This window comes from Enoplosus armatus, chromosome 9 (assembly GCF_043641665.1).
Source record: "Enoplosus armatus isolate fEnoArm2 chromosome 9, fEnoArm2.hap1, whole genome shotgun sequence".
In the NCBI taxonomy this organism is placed as follows: Eukaryota; Metazoa; Chordata; class Actinopteri; order Centrarchiformes; family Enoplosidae; genus Enoplosus; species Enoplosus armatus.
The window spans coordinates 24,638,102-24,659,439 of NC_092188.1; the positions used below are offsets into that span (position 1 = coordinate 24,638,102).

The following is a 21,338-nucleotide window of genomic DNA, read 5'->3' on the forward strand; positions in this document are numbered from 1 at the left end:
TGGTTGCCTGGCAACATCATGGTGATGACAAGATTTCACTACGTCTCTACTTCAGCTCGAGCTGTCACTTCTTGTTGCTACAGCAATTACTGTCCATGGACTTGTGCACTGTGTAATGGTTTGATAATGAAATGAAGACTTGGAGACAGAAAAAGAAAGGGAGAGCTAAATGTAAGTTTTATGTAAGCTCATTATGTTTATTTATGGTCACAGTTTAAGCATAGTTTGTCAGCAGAGTCAATACAAGCACTCATTGTTTTGACTAACCTGTCCTGACTTCTGAAATGTCACCGTCAGTCTTTAACAACCACACAGAAAAATATCTCCGGTGTACAAACACAAACACACACACACACACATCCACACACGGTGTACAAACACGCAGCGGCTCCTACCTCATCTAGTTCAGAGATGTAGACAGGCTTCTCTTCAAAGCCGATAGGCATGGGTTCGTTGGGTGGGATCTCCACCTCTTCATACATCTTACTGTTCTCTCTGCGGATTCCCTCGGGTAGAAGCATCTGAATGTCACACACACACACACAAACAAAGAAAGAAATCCAGACCTCACAAATGACCTCAAAGACACAGGAAGAACATATAGGAATACCTGGATTTTAAAACAACACTCTAAAACTTGGAAAGATATTCAAAGTCACAAAAACATACTTCAGCTACAGTGCTTAACAAATGTATTAGACCCCCCCACCCAGTGTAAGGTGTTTGCCACCGCTGCCCTAAATGAACAGTATTGCTGATGACCAAAATATTTGATGTCTCTGTAATGGTTAATCCACCAGTATGTGCAAGCCAAGCTCTTTAATCAAAATGATTTCTTTAATGCTAAAATATAATTATTGTTGTTATCCATGAATTCTCAAATTTACTGTTTTACAAAAATGCAGAAAAAAATAGTAAAGCACATTATCATTTTTTGATTGAGATGCCAAATTACAGTTATTTACTTGCATTCCTGAACAGAAACATTTGTTTTATGGTTGCAAGAATGCAAGCTGTTATCAGGGCCAAAGGAGGTCGTACAGAATATTAAGATTTTTGGTTAACATATGTGAATAAGAACTATTTAGTTGTTCCAGTTTGTTATTTGCCTAATAAATAACAATACAAGTTTTAGTTTGAAACAAGTTTTTGACAGATTTCTAAAAAGTTTTCTCATTTTTATGACAGGTGGTCTAATAAATTTGTTAAGCACTGTGTGTTTCCCCCCAAAAAACTAAAACACAAAACTTGTTTTGAACGCATACATAAAGTACTGAATGTAGAATGTAAAGGCCCAATAAAATAGAACATAATGTAAGAACAATCTCTGCAATAAACAAACCCTTTTTTTTTTTTTGGCACGCAGTGAAAGTTTAATGTGACTCATGGTATGGTTGGATGTGCTTTTTTGAACTGCATTTTGTTATAGTTTTGGTGCTGTGGCTTGTGATTCAATTCATGACCGTCTGCTTTGTGGTGCTTTGGAAGATTCAGCATAGAGTAGTTAAGTGGGAGAAACTATAGAGGACAGCCAGGGTTCCGACAGTAAACAACATTGTAAAACAGACTGTCTAGGACTTGCCTGTTATTCCCCATCTCTCCACCCTAACAAAAGCAGAGAGTGGCCCTAAAAATACATCGAAAAAAATCTGATCTCACAGCTCGGGTATTTCATGCCACTCAACATACAGTAAGAAAAAAAAGTGAAATGTTTATAAGCAAAAGGAAAAAAGGATAGAAGATTATGACTGATCAAATCCATTTGCAAGCTATCTTGTGTTTGGGCCAGAGAAGTCTATCTAACTACAAAAAATACCCCATAGCTTATGGGAAATATCTCAAACATGCCAACTGTATTAAATACCCATTACACATCCCACAATAAGCAGACTTCACACTCGAGCCTCACCCTTGCTCCTCCAACAAACGCTGGCGTCTTGGTGGCCTCTGCATAGCTGTCGTAGACATTGGGATACCGAATGCGCTCGTAAACCCTTTCTCTGCTCAGTATAGGTTCACGCCGTGCAGTCAGCAGGGCCTGCTCCCTGTATGAGCAAACACAAGACACATGGAACATGAAAAAAAAAAAAACATAAAACAGAGCAGTTGCAAATAAAAAAAAAGTACTTCAAGATGAGGAAAAAGAAAGGTGTCAACGCCAGCGTTTTCTGTAATGTAAAGGAAGAAAGGAATTAATGCAATGTCATTTCAACAAAAACATCATCTGCAACCGCGTGGTTCCATACGTGAGCCCTCACATCCATCCATATTTTTGCTTTACAATGAATAGTGCAGTCGATGATTCAAATGAAGAGGCGCAGATGTGAGACATTCTGTTCCTTCCTAAAGTGGCTTACCTCTCTGCTAATCTTTTCCTTCACCCTGGGCTGGATTTGGCCATGCTAAGTTTTTTAATTAAACAGATCGCTGCTCTTTTTTTTTTTTTTTCCTCCTTCCTCTGAAATTAAACTTTCAGAAAAATCCTGTACAAAAAAAATGAAAGACGTGAGAAGCTGAAGCGTCGCTGTGCTTTTTTAAAAAAATTTATTTTGTAAAGTTCCAGCCAGGTTGTCAGGAAAAACGCAGAAGCTTTGTCAGTTTTGGCGTGGATACCTAAGAGCACAGGAGGAGACGGACAGAGAAGACAGAAGAAAGACAAATGAGGGGGAGAAGCTGGGAGAGATGACATACCGCTGGGCTCTCATCTCTCTGGGTTCGAAGGTCATGACGGCATCTGAGGCGTCGCTGTCATCCGTTCCTTTGCCTCTCTTCCTCTCCCTCTTCTCCTCCCTGCGGTACATCTTCATCATCTGCTTCTCCTGCTCTGACTGGATGGTCACCTGGCACCCATAGGCGGGCTTGGTCACTTCGCCACTGACTTTTCGGCTCGCATCTGGAGGAAATACGTGCACAGACATATAGTGAGTGGCGGGCAAAACGCTACGCCATCAAAAGGTTTCCCCGTGCACAAATTGGTCAGTTGTTCGAATGAATAACTACGTTTTTGATCTCGAGTGAACTGGTCTGCGCACACAAACTAGTACTGAAGAACACGACTTCAATGACTGTCAAGTTGCTATCGCATTCGAAAGCTAACTCAAAGCCACAGTAGGCAAGATTATTAAATTAGAACTGGTTGTGCTACTGGTTGTAGTAGCTACTCCGCTCAGTTTGGGAGGTGCGACAGTGTTTGTGGCAGGCCAGCATCTGGGTTTTAGTATTGAGATGCCCACAAACACTGAATTCATTCCTTCGTATTAATATATCTTATTAACAATATAGGTATCGTTATTATTGTTAGGTCATCACATGCACGTCCTTTTTTCGAGACAGTTATGACGCTACCATAACCTGACCAATCGGATTGTGGAGGCAGATACTGATATCGACATTTGTAGGTTTCAAAACTTAAACAAAACATAAACAACAATCTTGATGCGGATTTACGGCTCTGTACAACGGAGACGCTGTTTCTAAATGATCTGAAACTTAGTTTGACGTTTCTTTTCACCGTGCAATACACAGTAGGTGCAATAAGCTAATATCGGCTGATATATCGGCCTGGATGATTTATCAGTCTAGCTATTGATGCAACACTGGGCGTTGTTTCAGTGCTTTTTTTCTCCTGTCAGTTCAATGTCTATCTATATCTGTGTAGTCTAACACACTTGGGTTTAATGTGTTGATTTTGGATTGAGATATGTAAACATACAATAGCCACACTTTGCTAATGTGCGCTAATAACAACTTAAGTAACCCGAGAGAACAAATTTAGTAATTAAATAATAATTCATCCTATTAAAATAATTTATCAGCATAAATCACTAATTTGTAAGCACCAATTATTTTTGTTCTTCTCCCCATGATCCATACTTGAGCATAGATAATATCATTTCGAATACTGCAAGAGTTTTCGGGCCCTGATGCAGACAGCCTGAAAGAGTATTTATCCACGGGTAAACAACAAAACAGTTTGTTCTCATTTAGAAAACAACATCAGGTCAGCCAGTGTCAGTAAAAAAAAACAAAAAAAAACGCATTCATATTTCAGCAGCAATCTTGATAGCCCATTGATGTGTGATGCAGGTGCATGTGGCATCGCACGGGTTAATGTTCCCCATTGCAGCATCTCTGTTTGAGGCACAACAGCTCAATAAAAGGCAGAATTGCTCTTGAAAACAGATGAGATCTGATGATTGCACCGCAGGCTGGGCTGATTGACTGAATGATTTCTTCTTTATCTCATCTAGCGGCTCTACCTGCTGCACAGCCCCCCGCTCGTTCGAGCTGCTCTCCTCTTCCTGTCACTCTTATCCTCCCTCCCATTACCTCTCCAACTCCCAACCCCTTTAACTCTGTCACCCTCCATGCACCAATTCCTCTGTCTAAACCATTCCCCATCCTTTACTTTGCCTCTCTCTGGGAGCTATTGTGCCTTGTTATGTGTCTCCAACAGTGATTGCCTCCAGATCTCCAGGATTCTCATTTCCACAAGCGATCATGGTGCCATAATCACTGTGAAGTGCATCGCCAAGATAGATTTTGTTTGTTTACAAGATGTTTTCACACATTGGAAACTGTAGTCTCTGAATTTTATTTATTTTTTTTTTTAAAAGTAGGATCCTACCGCAAGATCCTCAATTGTGTCATTTATTGTGAATAAGATATTTGATATAAAAGGCTGCTCACAATACAACGGGAAATCCATGTGAAAATTTCAAGCAGATGATAAAATATGCTGCGTATTGACTTTTCAAAAGGAGATAAATATCAAATCGTTATTTTCAGTACAGTATATACTGCGTTTTTTTTTTTTTTAAATACACAAACCTCAAGATGTAACCTAAATATTGATCATCAATGCATAAGAGAAGAGTGTGAGGAATGAATGAATCTGTTGAACGCTGGTTATTTAACCCTAAAACAGCATGGAGCTGTTGCCTCAGTATTGGATGTCCATCCAAGCAGCCTCCAAAGTCATTTCAAGTTGTTGGAAATGTGGCACACGCCGTCGTCAGTTGCTGTCAATATGCGAGAGCGCTGCACAGCCATTGACGAGGTCTCGAACAAGCTTCTACAAGCCGCAAGTGAATCTCGTTTCAACTACATGCAAGTGTTTTGGCGGGGGGCTCCGTTTGGCCAACTGAGAAACATTTGCGGACCGAACGATGTGAATTGAAAAGCGCTTTACAGCAACGTTTGTTGGGTGCAGCACCTGTAGAAGTTTTTTGGAAGTACGTACCCTGTACACCAACATTGTTTTAGCTGATGCATCTCTACTTATTAAGCTCGGTTTAATAAAAACTGTTGCGTCTAAATTTTTCCTTAGTTTACATCAAAGATAATCAAAAGATGCAGGATTCTATTACACGATGACAGAATTATTGTCCAGCCCTATGTGGCCAGTTATGATTCGCCCTGTGAACATACAGTTACTCAGTGTAAGAATGCACATTTTACCTATGATATAAACATAAAAACCACATTCAGCTACAGTGCTAATGAAATATTTCTTCTATGGAATCAAGTTCTAAGTCATACAAAGCACAACCCCCCCTTATAAGTCAGTCAGCTCAATTGTTAGTCAGGTTTAATAAGCCCTGTACAGTGATGAATGTTATGAATGACCCAAGCACTTCAGGTAGCCAAATAGGTTGCTTAGCAATGAGGATGATGCAACACTCCCTGAGTTCTTGTTCTCCGTGTTCGAGTTTGCACTTGAGTGGCAGAGAAAAGCCTCTGCTCTGATCACGGCCTGGGGAAATCGTCTAAAATGCTTGTCAGAGAAACACTGGCATCATCTTTAAATTCGTGACAGAACCATTTGTTAAGGCACATCAAGTCTGGGGAAACTGATTTCTGCACAGTTTTCTACAAACACTCCTCGACACCTACTGTACCACACTTGAGCGGAAAAAAGAAATATGCTTAATGACCCAGTCAAAGGCATTTGCACACACTAACACAAGCACTCAATGGGAGGCAATTTCTACCAGGTTGGAGCTGTCAGCGTCCCACCTGGTTCCACCTCTCGGTGTGTCTCCTTGATGCTTTGGAGAAGGCTAGAAAATGCAGCTCATACTTTGAAGTGGCTCTCCCTCTTCTAGGGCTGCAGCAGTATAGTAAACAGACAGAAATAATGTTGAAGTTGAGCTACTGCTTCAATAAAAATATAGTTATTTAAGGCTGCATTCAGACCAAATCTGGCGGTTGCGGCGTTTAGCGCAGGGTTGTGCGGCGGTGTGGGAGTGACGTGGCTCATTTGTGTGACGTCATGTTGTGAACATTAACCTCCAATCCAGAAGGCGGGCGCTAATGCACTTAAAAGCAGGTTGTCAACTGCCTCTAAACAACAAAAGAGAAGCAGAAGAAGAACTTAAACCCCCCCCCCCCCTGACCCGGGCCTTTTATCCTCCGTTTCCTTTCCGCAAACTCAAGCGAGAAGAAGCTTCTTGCGATCGCCGTTTTGCGGCATAGACAGACACAGACGTCGAATCTGGGATGCACCAAACAAACCAAGCGAGGACACAACTGGGGAGAGTATAATCGTTTGGTTTGGCAGTTCGACGAATTGCTGCAGAGACGAGGCCCACACGTCACCGGGGTGGAGACCAACGACAGAAAGCCTTTCTCCCCATCTCAGCGACTGAGTATTTGTCTTCGGTAAGTTGGTTTATGTTGGCCCTCAATATCAGCCTTTCTTGCCACCTCCTTTCACGCTCCTTTTAGCTCGGTTTTGGTCTCAAATCCCCAACTCCCCCCTTCTGTAAAAGCCACCTGGCTTTTTAGCTATTCGCCGGGAAGGTTGATGAGAGCGGAGCTTGCAGGCCGTAAAAAAACAAAACAGTGAGAATACGGCATACAAAATAATAACTAAGTGTGAAAACTGTTGTAATTATTAAAAATTGTAATGAATTATCAATGCCATCATCATCAGGGACTGGCTCAATACCAGTTTTTCCTGTCTGATTCCAAGTGTCTGCCAATACCAATCCGATACCGTCATTTTTCCCTCTCTTAAAACAACTAACAAATCTAAAAACTAACAACTGTACTCCCCTAAAGGAGGAAATACTGAGTATCGGATCTGCACATTCCTAATTATCGTCAGATTCATATTCGGTGGATCTTTTCGCGTAGGGCAGCCATATATATCATATTACAGTAGGTCAATGTGATTGTACTATCGCCTCAAACATCCCCCCCGACTTATCCAGCGCCTGTTAAAAAACTTTTTGGACACGTGGACATTTTTAATTGTCCATTCCATATGCCACTTCTTCTATCAGCCACTGAAATGTGGAGAGGAGCCACCAAGAGAATCGGTTCTTTGATAAACATGCAAGTGCCAAGCTGCAAACCGCAATTTAAAAGCTAATCAGCAAGAGACAGGCATTCCCACTAAATCCCACTCTTCCTGATGGCATGCAAATAGTGGAAAATTTAATCAGCCTTTTTTTTTTTTTTTTTTACCCTCAGTCGTCAAGGCAACACTAATCTCAAAAGCTGTCTAGCAAGTGTAATTTCTTTTTAACGCTGATCAAAAGTTCTCCACAATGGGAATAACATCAGCTGAGGTTTAGAGCAGCATATGGGCGTGACCACGACTACAGCGTGTTTTCTTTGGTCTAAAATCTGGCTATCTGTTTTACATTGAAGGTGCCGGATTAAAGGTGAGCCGTAACTATCAAAATATGAATCAAATATATTTTAGACACAGATATGTCTGAGATTTGTCTTCTCCGTCCAACACGCCGTCCTGCCAGGTTAGAGGACTGTGGAACTGAGGGAGGGCCCTGCATAGTCAGCCATACATGATGGACTGCACTCGGCTGCAATTTCTCTTCTAATATCCGTCAAGCGAGAGCAACAGCTGAAGGTGCGGCATTGGTCCAGAAATGTTTGGACATATTTTGTTACAGCAGGCTTCCCAAGCCATCAGATCCATTGACCTAAGTCTGCAAAACTTTTTGTTTGGGGTTGTTGGGGGGGGGGGGGGGGCCCTCCCTCTTAGTTCCCTCAGCATAGCTTTTTTTTAATCTATATTTGTACAATCTGTTTTCCATCCCCGCTCATCCCATCTTTTTGTACAAACAGGAGCGAATGTAACAGGCGGCATGCACGGTGGGCGCATGCGCACTCTTATAGTATAACTGCCTCTTTGGTTCAAGGCGCTTCTTTCTTATCTGTTCGAGCTTTGTTTCGGCCAACTTTCTCTATCTAGCCATACAATGAAATATTCGAGAGTTTAAACATCCATCAATGAAAGAATCAATAAATATGCTGAGTGGGACATTTTATATTGTAAAAATTGTGGTGATCCTGTTTTCAAATGACCTTAAAACATATTTGGGGGGGGGGGGGGGGGGGGGGCACTCGTTTCTAATTATTTGTTTATCCGTACAACAACCATGCGTTGGAAGTAGTTTTGCGCGGTATGTATTTTTTCCTACCTTCCTGACATTTCACCGGGGTGTACGGTATATGAGTAAAAGCTGAGTTGCTGGTGATAAAAGTCATTGTAGCATGTATGTCATTGTCTAGCCTACAGTGCTGTGTGTCTAATATGCTAATTACCCGACTTAGACAAGTCTTGCTGGGTTTAAAGTAATAATAATAAAAAGATTTTCATTTCAATAAATATCTGTTAAGTCGCTATCTAGAGCATCCTTTCGGCAGCTTGCAGAAATGAGATTTTTGTTTTCGTCTTAGATATTTACAAATTTCTGGGGTTCAATAAAGTATTTCTCATTCTGATAACACCTGCTCTCAAGAATAAAACTGATATAACTCCGCTATGCTGTAAGTGTAACTCTGAGACTGGCAATTACATCTAGTTCCTGTCCATGTGTGAAGCTACAAACCTATTGGTCTGGTACTGTGGATGAAGTGAATTATTTTTGTCCTATGTGCCTCCTTCTTGGTCTTCCAGATGGTCATTACAAATATCAAACGCAAGATGTTACTCAATGTATTGGCTTTTGCCGCCAAGAAGAATGTTTTGATCTTTTGGATGAAGGATGCTGTTTCAAAAATGTACGCTTAACTCCTCAGTACATGCTTTCTATAAAGTTTAGGACCTTTAATTTAAGAACATGTTGGACCTACGCTGTCATCTTCCATACTACAAGGGTCTCCAAAACCAGGCCAGCCTGTCTCTGTACCATTTCTACAGCAAAGCCAGTGTTCCGCTAACCTTGCTATTTGTTTCTATTGACCTCATTTTATTTGTCTCGTCATGTCTGAGCTTTTTTGTTCTCTGTTGTATATAAAAATGTAATAAATATATATATGAAAAAAGAAAAAAAAACGATATTAACTAATATATTGTACTGATATTTGTTGTTACTCACCATCTGATATATCTGTTACAAGCTAATATCTGCTAATATATTGGTCTGCCCGATCTATTGGTCTAGCTCTAGTTTCTGCAACCAACTATGGTTACCATGTCAACCATATGCTTGCGAGTGCGTCCTTGTGTGCTTGCACAACACACTAAGGAAATGGGGACCTGCTCAAATAGGCGCTAAATAGCATCACTGGTGGTCTTTAAGAGGGAAAAGTTGTCACCAGTGTGTGTGTACAAGACACACTGACAGAACACTCATAATAAGTTAATGCGTCTGAGTGACTCTGAATATTAGCAGTTGATCTTTTAAATGTAATTTATTACATCACGACTGGGCTCCTTTTGTCGAGGCTGCATATGATCCAGTTAACCTTGTTTTTACACGGACTTGATACCACCGGCTGCGTTAATCATTTCACTGTCTAATACTCCATCTGAATCAGAGTCAATGGTATACATCAATGATTTAACCCGCTAAATGAATGAACAGAGTTACTAGTCTACATTAATTAGCTCATGTACTGTTTCACACCCAGCATTAAAATCCTATATTTAGGACCTGTGAATTTCAAATTACTCCAAAAACTCTACAGGATGAGTCAGTGTGACTTGAAATAGTTGTTAGGGATTATTCTGACAAAAGCAGGAGCGCTCTCTTCTAATCTTCAGCCGCTCTTTGATGTCTACCTTGCATATGGATCAGAAGACAGCTCTGGCAATGAAAAATGATCCGTCCTTATCTTTCCACCAATATCTTCTACTACTTACAGCACCACTCCACACATTAAGGAGGGAAAAACAAGAGGAGGGAGTCTGCCACCTTAGGACAAAGGGGACGGGATTGAGACACAACGCTGGCTCAGGATGGAGGACAGCGTTTGAAGTAAAAAAAAAACAAAAAAAAACAGACAGGCACGGAGGGCAGGTACATCAATAGGAGGGCTGCTTTAGTACAGCTCGCTATCAAGCCTCCTGAAATACTATCTCATGCTTTAAGCTGGCGGGAGAGCCAGATAACTACATCGAAAACCAGTGTAAGTCTATTCCACACAAGAGCCAGTGCTTATTTGTGCCTTGGCAAACCGTGTCAGCCTTTTTTCTCTATTAGTATGGCATGATATTCTATTATTTCTCTTATTCATGAGAGGTATTGAAGCAGGGACGGAAATAGAGAGCCGCAAGGGAGGGCTTTAGTCTGGTCTCTGTCATTCCTATAAGATGGCAACAAAAAAAAAAAAAAGACATGAAAGAAATAATGAAGAATTGAGTTGAAGTGAAAGGCCAAAGGTACTAGCCTTTCAGTGGATTGGGCCGTTTCACTGGCATGTAGGAAACAGGAGCTCTACACTGCTCAAATAACACACTGATATACTGGTTGTGATGGGCTTAACCACGGACTGTGTATAAAGCTGGCTGACGCGTCTCCTCTTCCTCCCACTGTACAAAAAAAAAAAAAAGAAGCCTAACTCTCCCAGATACGGCCGCTGCCATCTTGCTCAGGTGACGTCATTTGGAGCCAGAGTCTGCGCAGCGGTGGTCGGAGAGTGGGGCTGCTGGTATCAAGGTCCCGCCCATACACCCGCCCCGACCCAATCGCACACCACAGTCAATCTCAGCTGTCAATCATGACGTTTCACCCCGTTTTCATAGCATCAAATAACTAATTAAAACCAGGCGTATCAGAAAAACAGTTGAACAAACACCAGCGTGATAAGAACTACCTGAAATGACAGAAACCATCTTTGGGAAAAATACATTTGATGTGTACTTTTTAGTTTGGTCCATGTCCCATCTGCTGGGGGGGGGCGGGGCTTATGACCTATACTGCAGCCAGCCACCACGGAGCGATCAATACATTTTGGCTTTCATCTTTATCTACAATCATCTGGACTATCTAGTTATTTTCTGCCATGAACAGTTTGCCAGCTTCTTGTTATCTATCTTGACATATACTGCAACACAGATACAGCGCACGAAGGATGAGTTAATAGCGGCTGATATATCAGTGCAGTGCCAATTTATCCGAAAGACACTAGGCTAAGGCAAAGTCAAGGGCTACAGACTGGCATTAAACAAATGCTTGAAAAAGTAATGCGTCAGGCGAAACTTCAAACGACAACAAGTCCTGAAAATGTAGCTTTGTCAGATTTGTTTTATGGCAGTTTTTCCTTTCACCCCTTTACAATTTACATGACTACTGATTTTACTACTCGCCAGGATTTGTAAAACATTAAAAAAAGCACAATGAGAAGCAATTTCATTTTTCAAAATCATCAATTTTTAAATACTGCTGAAGACCGCAGAGCCTGGGTGTTCCTTTCTAATTTTGGGTGTCCCTCCCCCCCCCCAAGGAGTACATGTGATCTTAAATTAGGAGCACATAAAGAAATGTGGGCGCACAGAAAAATACACAATACACCAGCACCACCCACACAACCGACGCCGCACTTTATGTAAACGAGATTACTGAACTATATTTAAATCAATACCTTTACTAAAACAGATGTAAAATAGAACAAGGGGAACGTGTTGCTCTTAGGAGGAGGCTGGCTAGAAGGAGCGCATCTTGGCATCCTGGCCCTTGCTAAATCTACATCTGTCCACAGCAGATGCACTGTGCACAACCTAGATGTGTTTAGTATACATTAGTGTATTAGTATAATATTATAATAGCTTAATATTTACATAGTATAGTATAATAAAACAAGTTTAATATGAATGTAATAAATTATGTAATGTTAGCATATTCATTATAATTTCATATTATAGTATACTATATGCCTATAGCTTATCACTAGTATAATACAATAATACAATCCTTGTGCAAGAAAAATGGTCTACATTGATGGTTAGTCTCCAATTTGTTTGAAGTAATAACTCGTCAATAAATCACAACCATTCATGCAGCGCATCAACCTTTTTTAATGTCCTTCTGTTTAAGGCTTCAGCAGCAGAACCTTGACTAACAGTTGAACTGGTAGGTAGAAATTATTTTTGCTGTTTGCACATATGTATTTTTAGTGGCAAATGCGAGTGAAATATTCACACTGTAGAGCCCTGAAATGGCATTTCAGTTTGCCCATCAGGTTACACACTCCCTATCTAAGAATTAAGAATGACTCGCAATATGTTATTGCACATATGCACAAATTATTCTTTCATTTCATTTCACAATACAAAAAGAGAAATGCATAAATACCCACTCTAACCTCTACAGTGAGAGACCTTCAGTCAGTGTGAATCTGTTTTGGTGTTTTTTTCTTTTATAAACATAAATTCATATCTGGTATTCATGACTATTTCAAATAGTGAATACAAGTGGAATTTGTGTTACCATGGAGATGACCTGCTTGCCATGGGGCTGGCTCACCTGGTGGGTAGCCAGTCCTGTCAGGTGGGATGGTGAGGAGGGAGTCGACGATGGCCGCCCTTCGCAGCAGGAGGGTGGAGATCATCTCCAGCCCCTCTGGGCCCAGCAGCTCGAACAGCTGGAGGGAGAGGGCGGAAGGAGGGGGGTGGGTGGTCAGTAACCCCACAAAAAATACAGTCGTCTACAGCAGCAGCAAACATGTAGTATACGGACCCTATGGCTCACCAACACCCCCTCAACACACTGCTACTGCCAAGGCTGAGCACCTGGTAATTACCATCACCTGGTACAGAATATGCTCCGTCGCTTAGCCTCCCAAACATAGCCACCTGGCACTTAGCAAGTGACAGAAAAACAACAACAAGAAATCCTGTGCACAGCAGCAGCACACAATTAAAAGTGTAGCAGAGAGCGGGCTGCACAGGCAGTCATCAATATCATTGTGAGACAGAAGTCGAAGTAATGATAAAGTTTGTGCTTTCTAATTGGAAAATAGTAGACCTGAGGGTATGCAATTTGAACCTGTAAAACAATACCCTACACGCCCCCCGCCTCCATCTTCTTTCGGGGGCTAGTTTCAGGATGGCAGTATGGTTTGCTCTTTCAGTCGGTTCCCCCCTTGGGATGGCAATAGTCAGCACAGCAGGGAACTAAAACAACAGACACACTTTGATGTCAGGTCAGCCATCGTCTTTGTTGGGGGTTATCTTTTTTTTCTTTTTTCCCCCCTCGGTGGTCTCTTTTATATCTGTTCTAAACTTCTATTGGTTCCTGTGACATGTTTCAGTTTCATAAGAGTTGAGTGTACTGTACGTCGGGAGTGGGTGGGATGTGTCGGGAGAGGGCTGGGGTTTCACCTGCTCGAAAGGGATTTTTTTTCTTTTTTTTCTTTTTTTATGAACTCTCATAAATTCTGTCCTTGGAGTTGACTGATTAGGTGTGGGTTCCTCTGGGACTGAGAGGCGAGAGTTTCTCCTTCAGATGGATTCTGTCCAGTCCACCATTCCTGCAGGCGAGCCCAGTTAAAGCATTAACTGTGTAATAACTCCACATCTGCAAGGCTACAGGTCAGGAGTGTAAATGTCTGTGTCCCCCTCCTTTATCTGTGATTAAACATTCAGCATTGCCTACTCAATTCTTCAGCCGGTAAGTGCAACAACTAAAGCCTTATTTGAACCGAGTCTCCACTGGGCAAGGGCTGTATCTCTCCTGAGACCAATTCAACATGAACCCCAATGTAGGGGGTGGGGGGGGGCTAGATTAGATTCATTTTAAGCAGTTAAATATTCTAAGCAATGATATGCCATATGATGAGGCACAACATACTCGAATTGAAATGTGCAAAAAGTTCATTTCACTTCTGCCCTACTTTGGACAGTGTTTGTGAAAAGTATGTATATATGGGTATATGTGTGTGTGTATATATATATAAATATATAACACTAGATAACATTAAAATGGAAGACGATAAAAATATCCTTTGTGGAATCTTATGTTGACAATAAAATATATGTATGAATAACCTTTTCAAACAGAGCATTTATTATTAATAATGGGCGACTTCTCTGTTCCTTCACAGGTCCCCAGGTGGCAAGCTGCTGGTAACATTTTCAGTGGTGAGCTATTTTTTTTCCCCCACTTAGTAGAGGAGCGGCGCGACCAGTGGCTGCATCGCTAGATTTCCTGTTCACATCAAAGGAAGCATGTTGGGGTTTTTTTGTTTTGTTGTTTTTTTTTTTTGTTTTTTTTTTAATGGCAGCTGCCGGTACGTTCTCCTGGGCAGCCGACCTGCCCTGATGGATGCACCCGGCTCGAATGAGCTGGTCAACGGGCAACTGGTCTGGTGCCGGGCCTTGTGCGCTCTGTATTTGCTTCATTCTGCCGACCTCCTACTGCGGGGTGGGGGGAGATTTAACGATACTGACGTTTAAAAGTAAATGTAACACTTTTTGCATCGTTGTCTGTCCGAGCACTACACTGCACTACCAAGCAGCACAGCACAAGTGCTAAAATCTCCTGGCTAGTAAACATATTACACGCGTCTATATCTATAATGTATACCTTAAGTATAGTATATGTTCAAAAGCATCCTGCTCCAACAGGCCTTTTAACCAGCTCGTTGTAACAAAACACTTTAGGTCACTATAAATAGTGAGGCTTCTTGAACATACAACGTGAAACGGTATCCCCAATCAGCTACTGTATATAACCAATTGGCTCTCCACTGTACCCCCGCCCCCCCCCCCCCCCCGCTGGAGCTCAGCGACTACCGCAAAATGTCAGCGATCGAGGGTCAGCAATGAGAAACAATAAGAAGCAGGGTTCTCTCCATTGTCAGCTTTAATGGCACGGAGTGCAGAGCCTTTAAACTTTACTCTCGACTTTGGAGTCACACAGAGGTAGCTGCATGGAAAAGTCTGCAGGTGCATTCACTCGCTCTCCCCCTCACACACACACACATACATACATACAGGGAGAGTTTGCTTCCAAATGTCAACTACGTGAGAAATATTGGAACCAACTGTAACCAGCTGAAGTCGTATAATTTTGCCTCGGTGGTGAAACAACTGATAGAAAAGGGAAGAGAGACAGAGATGCTGCAGAGGAGCTATACAGACAATGCAAAAGCTTTGGAGAATGAGGGTGGAGGAGAATGGAAGCAAGTGAGAATGCATGTGGACAGACTGATGGAGCACTTTCCCGATTCATGGATGGCAAATAACATCTAGGAGGTTTCGACAGGGTGAGACACAACAGAGGCCTACATACAGCGAGCACCCTGACCCTGACCTTTATTCTTGTATTTCCTTTCTGTCTGTTCTCTGAGCTTCACACAGGAAGATGCGGAGGCAGATCAAACCTCTAGTTTCCAGGAGTCATTCGACTTATTATATTGTAATGTATACTAACAAATGGACTGTAAAATGTTAAATGTTCAAATTAATTTAAGTTTAATCAAGACCAGTTTGCTTAACTGCCAGTTACTTTTCACATTGCAATATGGTGGACTACGGACACAAATGAATGGTTTAGCACGCTGGAAGAAGAGCCTGAAACTAGTGCCCCCTTTTCTATTCATGGAATTGAGAACCCCCTACAAAACTATATATCTATTAGTGCTGGGAATGCCTGAAATTGATATTACATATTACCCTTACTTTTCAGATTTATACCATGATATCATGGTATACATCTGTACCTGAAAAAAAAAGAATAATAAATACAGGATAGGATCTGAAGGCTCGTCCTGTTTGGGGACCTCAGAATTGCATCTCTGCTCTTTGCAGATGAAGTGGTTCTGCTGGCTTCGTCAGACAGAACTTAAGCATGCATTGGGCTGGTTTGCAGTCGAGTGTGAAGCGGTCGGGATGGCAGTCAGCACCTCTGAGCCCGAGGCAACGCTTCTCTGACTGAAAGCGGTAGATTGCTCCCTACAGATTGGGAGTGAGTTGCTGCCCCAAAGTGGAGGACTATCTCAGGGTCTTGATCTCGAGTGAGGGTAAAATGGAGCGTCACTTGACAGGCGCACTGGTGTGCCGTCAAGCGTAATGCGGGAGTTGTACCTGTACCTATGGTTAGTAGCTTTGGGTAGTGACTGAAATGTGTTTCCTCCATAGAGTGCTGCAGGAATGAGTCCTAAAACACTGGAAATTAGTTGGCAATCCACTGAGAATTAAACAAGAAGTAGCAACACAACAGCCGGGACAAACTACAGACAGGCAGCATGCCGACATTTATAAAAAGGAAAGCTAATGTAACTTCAGCAAGTGCTGTGGATGTAATACTGACGTTACTTTCAGTCTGCAGCAAACAGCACCTTTTAAATTAACTTCATGATAGACACCTGTAACCATGGCAACTGTACACAGTAAAGATGGCAACAGCTGTAGACTCTTGCTTAGAAGACTGTATAACATACAGGCGCATCTCAATGGATTAAAATATTGAGGGAAAAGTTAATTTATTTCAGTAATTCAATTCAGAAAGTGAAACTCATATATTATATAGATTCATTACACAGAGTGAAATATTTTAAGCCTTTATTTCTTTTTGATGATTTTGATGATTATGGCTTGCAGCTAATGAAAAATTCAGTATCTCAGAAAATTACTCACTAGTCCGCCTTTACAGCCTCCTCGTGTTTATACTCGATATATCGATATTTATCTATATTCTCTATATATTATAGCCTAACGTTAGCTTTTTACTTCTGGTGATTCCATTTACGCTTCAAAAAATAAAAGTGGTGTTCATTAGTGAAGATTATCTCCCTGAACAAAACGTGTAAGTATCATAAACTTTAGTTTGCCACAGAGCTTATTTTCTGCAATAATCCAAAATCCAATGTAAAATTACATTTGTTGAGGGAACCAGGGCGATGCTAACTTCCGGATTTGCCTACAAAAATATGTCATCCCTGCAACACTCTATAGAGTGGCTGGGCTCGGCCTCAGAGATAGGGTGAGGAGCTCAGACGTCCGGAGGGAGCTCGGAGTAGAGCCGGTGCTCCTACACGCACGCACTGAAAAACCCCCCTTTATTACCAGTGAAGGTCAAAGACATGCAGAAAGTTGGAAATGTCTAAAAAGGTCTGGAGGTAAAGGCCAAGGATGACTTGGTCTAACAGCCAGGACAGGATGAATCCAGCATCTGGATCAAACCCAAAAGGCCTGCCGTTGGAAGGTCAAGGTTATGGAATCAATAGGAGCTCGACGATATCTAATGCACCATTGGGACAGGTCAAACTTTGTCACAGAATTACCATGCTGTGATGCCCCCGAATCTCATTTTGTCAGTCAAATGATTGCGCTTTTTTAACACTGTACACAGAGCAACACAGGATAACAGCATGGCAGGCTATACAGCTTTACAAACCGAAACAGAGTCAAAATGACCACTGCGAAACTAACTATAACAGAAACACAGAAAGGTGATGGAATCGTTTCTGTTGGCTGCTCCCATGCTTCCAGCTCTCGTGTTAGCTATGGTGTTAGCAAAGTCAGCTAAACCACTTCGGAACTAGACCCTGGTACGACCTCCTCTACTGCGGTCTAGTACGACTGACTCTTCGGCTGACGGAGCTGTCAGCAGCCAATCAGGAGAGATGCTCTGGGGTGCGCTAGGGTTTTATAACTGAACTAAGACCAGGACACACACTTTTTTATTCCTATGACTATGCGGAAATCTGATGTTTTCACCTCACAGAAGGTGAGCAAAGGCATTAAAACGTCTTACAGGTAAACCACGAGACTTGACATGTAAGCTGTTGAAGGAGTTTAGTGTGGGGCGGCTGCTCCGTAGACATGCTGGACTGTACTGTAACTGGGCAGAGGAGTGATCTATAGAAGGAAAAAGCAAGAACTGCAAGGTTCTTGTTATTAATGTTATAGTTTCTCCTTGCTACATATGAAATGTTGACTGAATGTGTCCAGTCAGTTTACAGTAAACAAGACCGGGGCTGGGTCCAGATTATTTTCAGTCCACTTGGGTCAGGTACGATAATGTGTACTAAATATTGCTCACGTGAAGGAGCAGTCTAGAAGCTCGATTCTTCCCATGCACTCACAGCAATAAGCTTTACGAACGACAGCAAGCACTTTGTGGACCTGTATTTCGCTCTGGGTTTTGCCTTACAGGCACATACTCAGGCTGCCTTCATCATCTAAGCAGCCTAAGAGGGAGCATTGCAGTCGCGACTCAGGACTGAAAAAACTACCAAAACCTTCTCTGTATGTTTTACGATACCAAACAAAAAAAATAATAATTCTATTTCTAATTCTCATGTACTTAAAAGTCATTAAATATCGGGTCTCTGTAAGCTCATTTTTGCTTGTTTAAATTGCGTACAAGGATTCCAAAGAACAATTCATCAGACACAACCTAACATAAAGATAGTGTATTTCCCAGTAACACAAACCTCATTCTGCAGCTCATCGTCGCTCTTGTGGGATGCCAGCATTTCAAACAGGGAGGTGCACAGCTCCTCTGGGCTGGATGAGATCATGTTGCCTCCGTTCAGATACTTCTCCACCTCTGTTCTAAGGATGGCTCCATCCCCAGAGCCCAGAGATCGTCCTGAGCCGGACACCTCTTCCTCATCTGCGATCTTCCTCCCGCTCTGCTGGTTGTTGAGGAAGTTGATAAAGTCTAGGCTCACATTCTCCTCATGGATGCCAGTGGAGGGCAAGTCCTCCAGTGGGTCCAGTGTGTAGCAGTCATACGAGAAGGCGATGTTGCGTCCGAAAGCGGTGCCTCGGTGGGGGTTATGGCGGGAGCTCTGGGTCTGGATAAAGTCCTCGACGCGGGAGTCTCCGAGTGGATCCACCAGCCGAGCCACACAAGCACAGGAGGCTTCAGCTGCAGATGACGGAAAGGGGCCGAACATCTGCTTAATGGCCCGGGTCTCTTCTGTTCCCACATGGTCTTTGTCATGGAAGGTCTCAAACAGAAAGACAGCAGCACTTTCAATGGCCCTCTGACCATGTTCAGTCCCCACTGGAAAACAAAACAACATATTTACACTTTGATGTCATGATTGCAGTGATCAGTACAGCCAGAGGCAGATTTAGTGATTGGGGGGCCCTAGGCAAACCCATGGGGCCTCTCTTGTGGCTTTTTCTCACCTTTTCCCTAATCGAGAATGTTGCTATAAAGCTGTGGTGGTAGAAGTACTCTGATCTTTTACTCGAGAACTGTAGTTAAGTACAATTTTGTCGTTCCACTTTACTTTTTCTACTGCACTACATTTCAAAAGGGAAATATTTCAATTCAAATTCAATTCAAAGTTGTTGTTTTTTTTTTTTTTAAGCAATTCCATTTATGCTTAAAAAAATCATAAAAGTGGTAAAAAAAAGTGGTGTTCATTAGTGAAGATTATCTTGCTGAACAAAACGTGTGAGTATCATAAACTTTTATTTTGCCAAAGTGTTTATTTGCTGCAATTATCCAAAATCCCATGGAACAATTCCCATTGGCTTTTAGTCGAGGGAACCAGAAGATGCTAACTTCCTGGTTTGCCTAAGAAAATACGTCATCCCTGCAGCAACTCTATAATAAAACATTGTGGAAGGGGGGCGCTCTGCATGAAGTGCAATTTAGATTTTTCTATTTATTTGTGAAGCAGTTTTTTCATATTGATGTGTTATTCTTCGATCAAAATATAGGATTTGGGGCTGTACTTGCAAAACATCCTGAGGCTAAAAGTCGCTCCAATCTGACTGAGTTAGGAGAAACTCCTAAAAGAATGTTGCCAATAATACATATTCATTTTTTCTTATTAATTATGCTATTCATTATATCGAAACAAGAAGAAATCTACAGCTATTGGGGACCTCAGTCAATTGCCTAAACTACTGGCAAAATATAGCAGAAATGATCAATTCCAACTGAAGGCGCAATTAAAGCTGATGTACTGATCACCATTTTAATGATGAGGACTGCTAGCATTGCTGCAACAATCACATTCACCTTTTCTAGTGTCATTAGCGGTATCTGGATAGCAGTGCTGTTTTGTGTGGCCATTAAAGCCGGAGCTTTGCACTATTCATAGCTCCGGAGAAGAATCAGCAGCTGTTCCTCTGAGCAGTAAAGGCTACAGCATGAGCTCACTGTTTAAGGCTCTTGCATCTCATTTAAATAATATTCCCAACTATTCATGATGAACCAGAACTGCACTAAAAAAGGAATACAGAGTAATTGTCCAATTAGAGGAGAAAATGTCAGAGGGACAGAGGGAGAATTGAGTGAAGACGTTTGGAGAGGGAGAGGAAAGAGAAAACAGATTAAAAAGGACTTATACCAATTAAAATGGTATAAAAGCATCAGACTCATTGCTGCATGTAGCAGTGCAGAATGACTGCTTTCATCCTCTCCAGAGAGTGCTTTCAGAGCAACTTTTTACTTTGGATCCAGCCACATTGGCTGAAGGCAGGTTCAACACAAAGCATTGGAGAGCATCATGACAACAAATACGCTCGACTGTCAAATTAGAAGAAAAAAAAATACTGCCACAAATGAAGAGAAAAGCAAACTCAGTGAAATCATCACAGGCTTTCATAATTGACTCATGAAGTTCAGCTAATACTCGAAGTCATAGAGGCAGCATGTACAGCATGTTGTCAAACACCTGTTTCTATCTGTGGAGTAAATCGAGTATATTTGAATTTGTTGGGGAGCCTTTTCAAATGACATGATACTTCTTAAAAAAAAACACTCCACTGGTAACGTTCTTTGCCGCCACACCAAAAGAAAAACGTAAAAAGAAAACGAAACATTCAGCGATCAGAGTGCTGTTAGCAAAGTATGTTACCGCAAATCCTCAAATACTGGTGGGGGCCGTTATTTACCTCAACTGCAGAGGGTACCGGGCCTTTATTTGAAGCAGGCTTGTATTAGAGACAGGCCTTTGTTTCTAATTCACTCTGTTTGATAAATATGTTTGGTCACGTTTTAGTATGTTTTAGTTTGTCTTCTGATCTGCTTAGTTACTGCATTATGCTGTGAACACAAACTCAAAGCTTCCTGTATCCTTTTCAAAATGAAATGTCCTCTAGCGTTTCGGTGCACAGAATCCTTTAATTAATTAAAAAAAGACGTCTATTGGGAAACATTTGCAGG

The 21,338-nt window shown here is 41.8% G+C and overlaps 1 protein-coding gene across 1 annotated transcript in view; it reads right to left on the reverse strand.

Moving 5' to 3' along the window:
- Positions 1-21,338, reverse strand: part of ascc3 (activating signal cointegrator 1 complex subunit 3) — a 127,822-nt gene that overhangs the window by 100,085 nt on the left and 6,399 nt on the right. Inside the window, exons 3-8 of the mRNA XM_070911350.1 lie at positions 18,640-19,217; positions 12,756-12,840; positions 3,840-3,879; positions 2,692-2,886; positions 1,910-2,045; positions 396-521 (exon numbers count right to left, since the gene is read on the reverse strand). Of these exons, the coding sequence (XP_070767451.1) occupies positions 396-521; positions 1,910-2,045; positions 2,692-2,886; positions 3,840-3,879; positions 12,756-12,840; positions 18,640-19,217 (1,160 nt within the window). The remainder of the gene's footprint in view (positions 1-395; positions 522-1,909; positions 2,046-2,691; positions 2,887-3,839; positions 3,880-12,755; positions 12,841-18,639; positions 19,218-21,338) is intronic.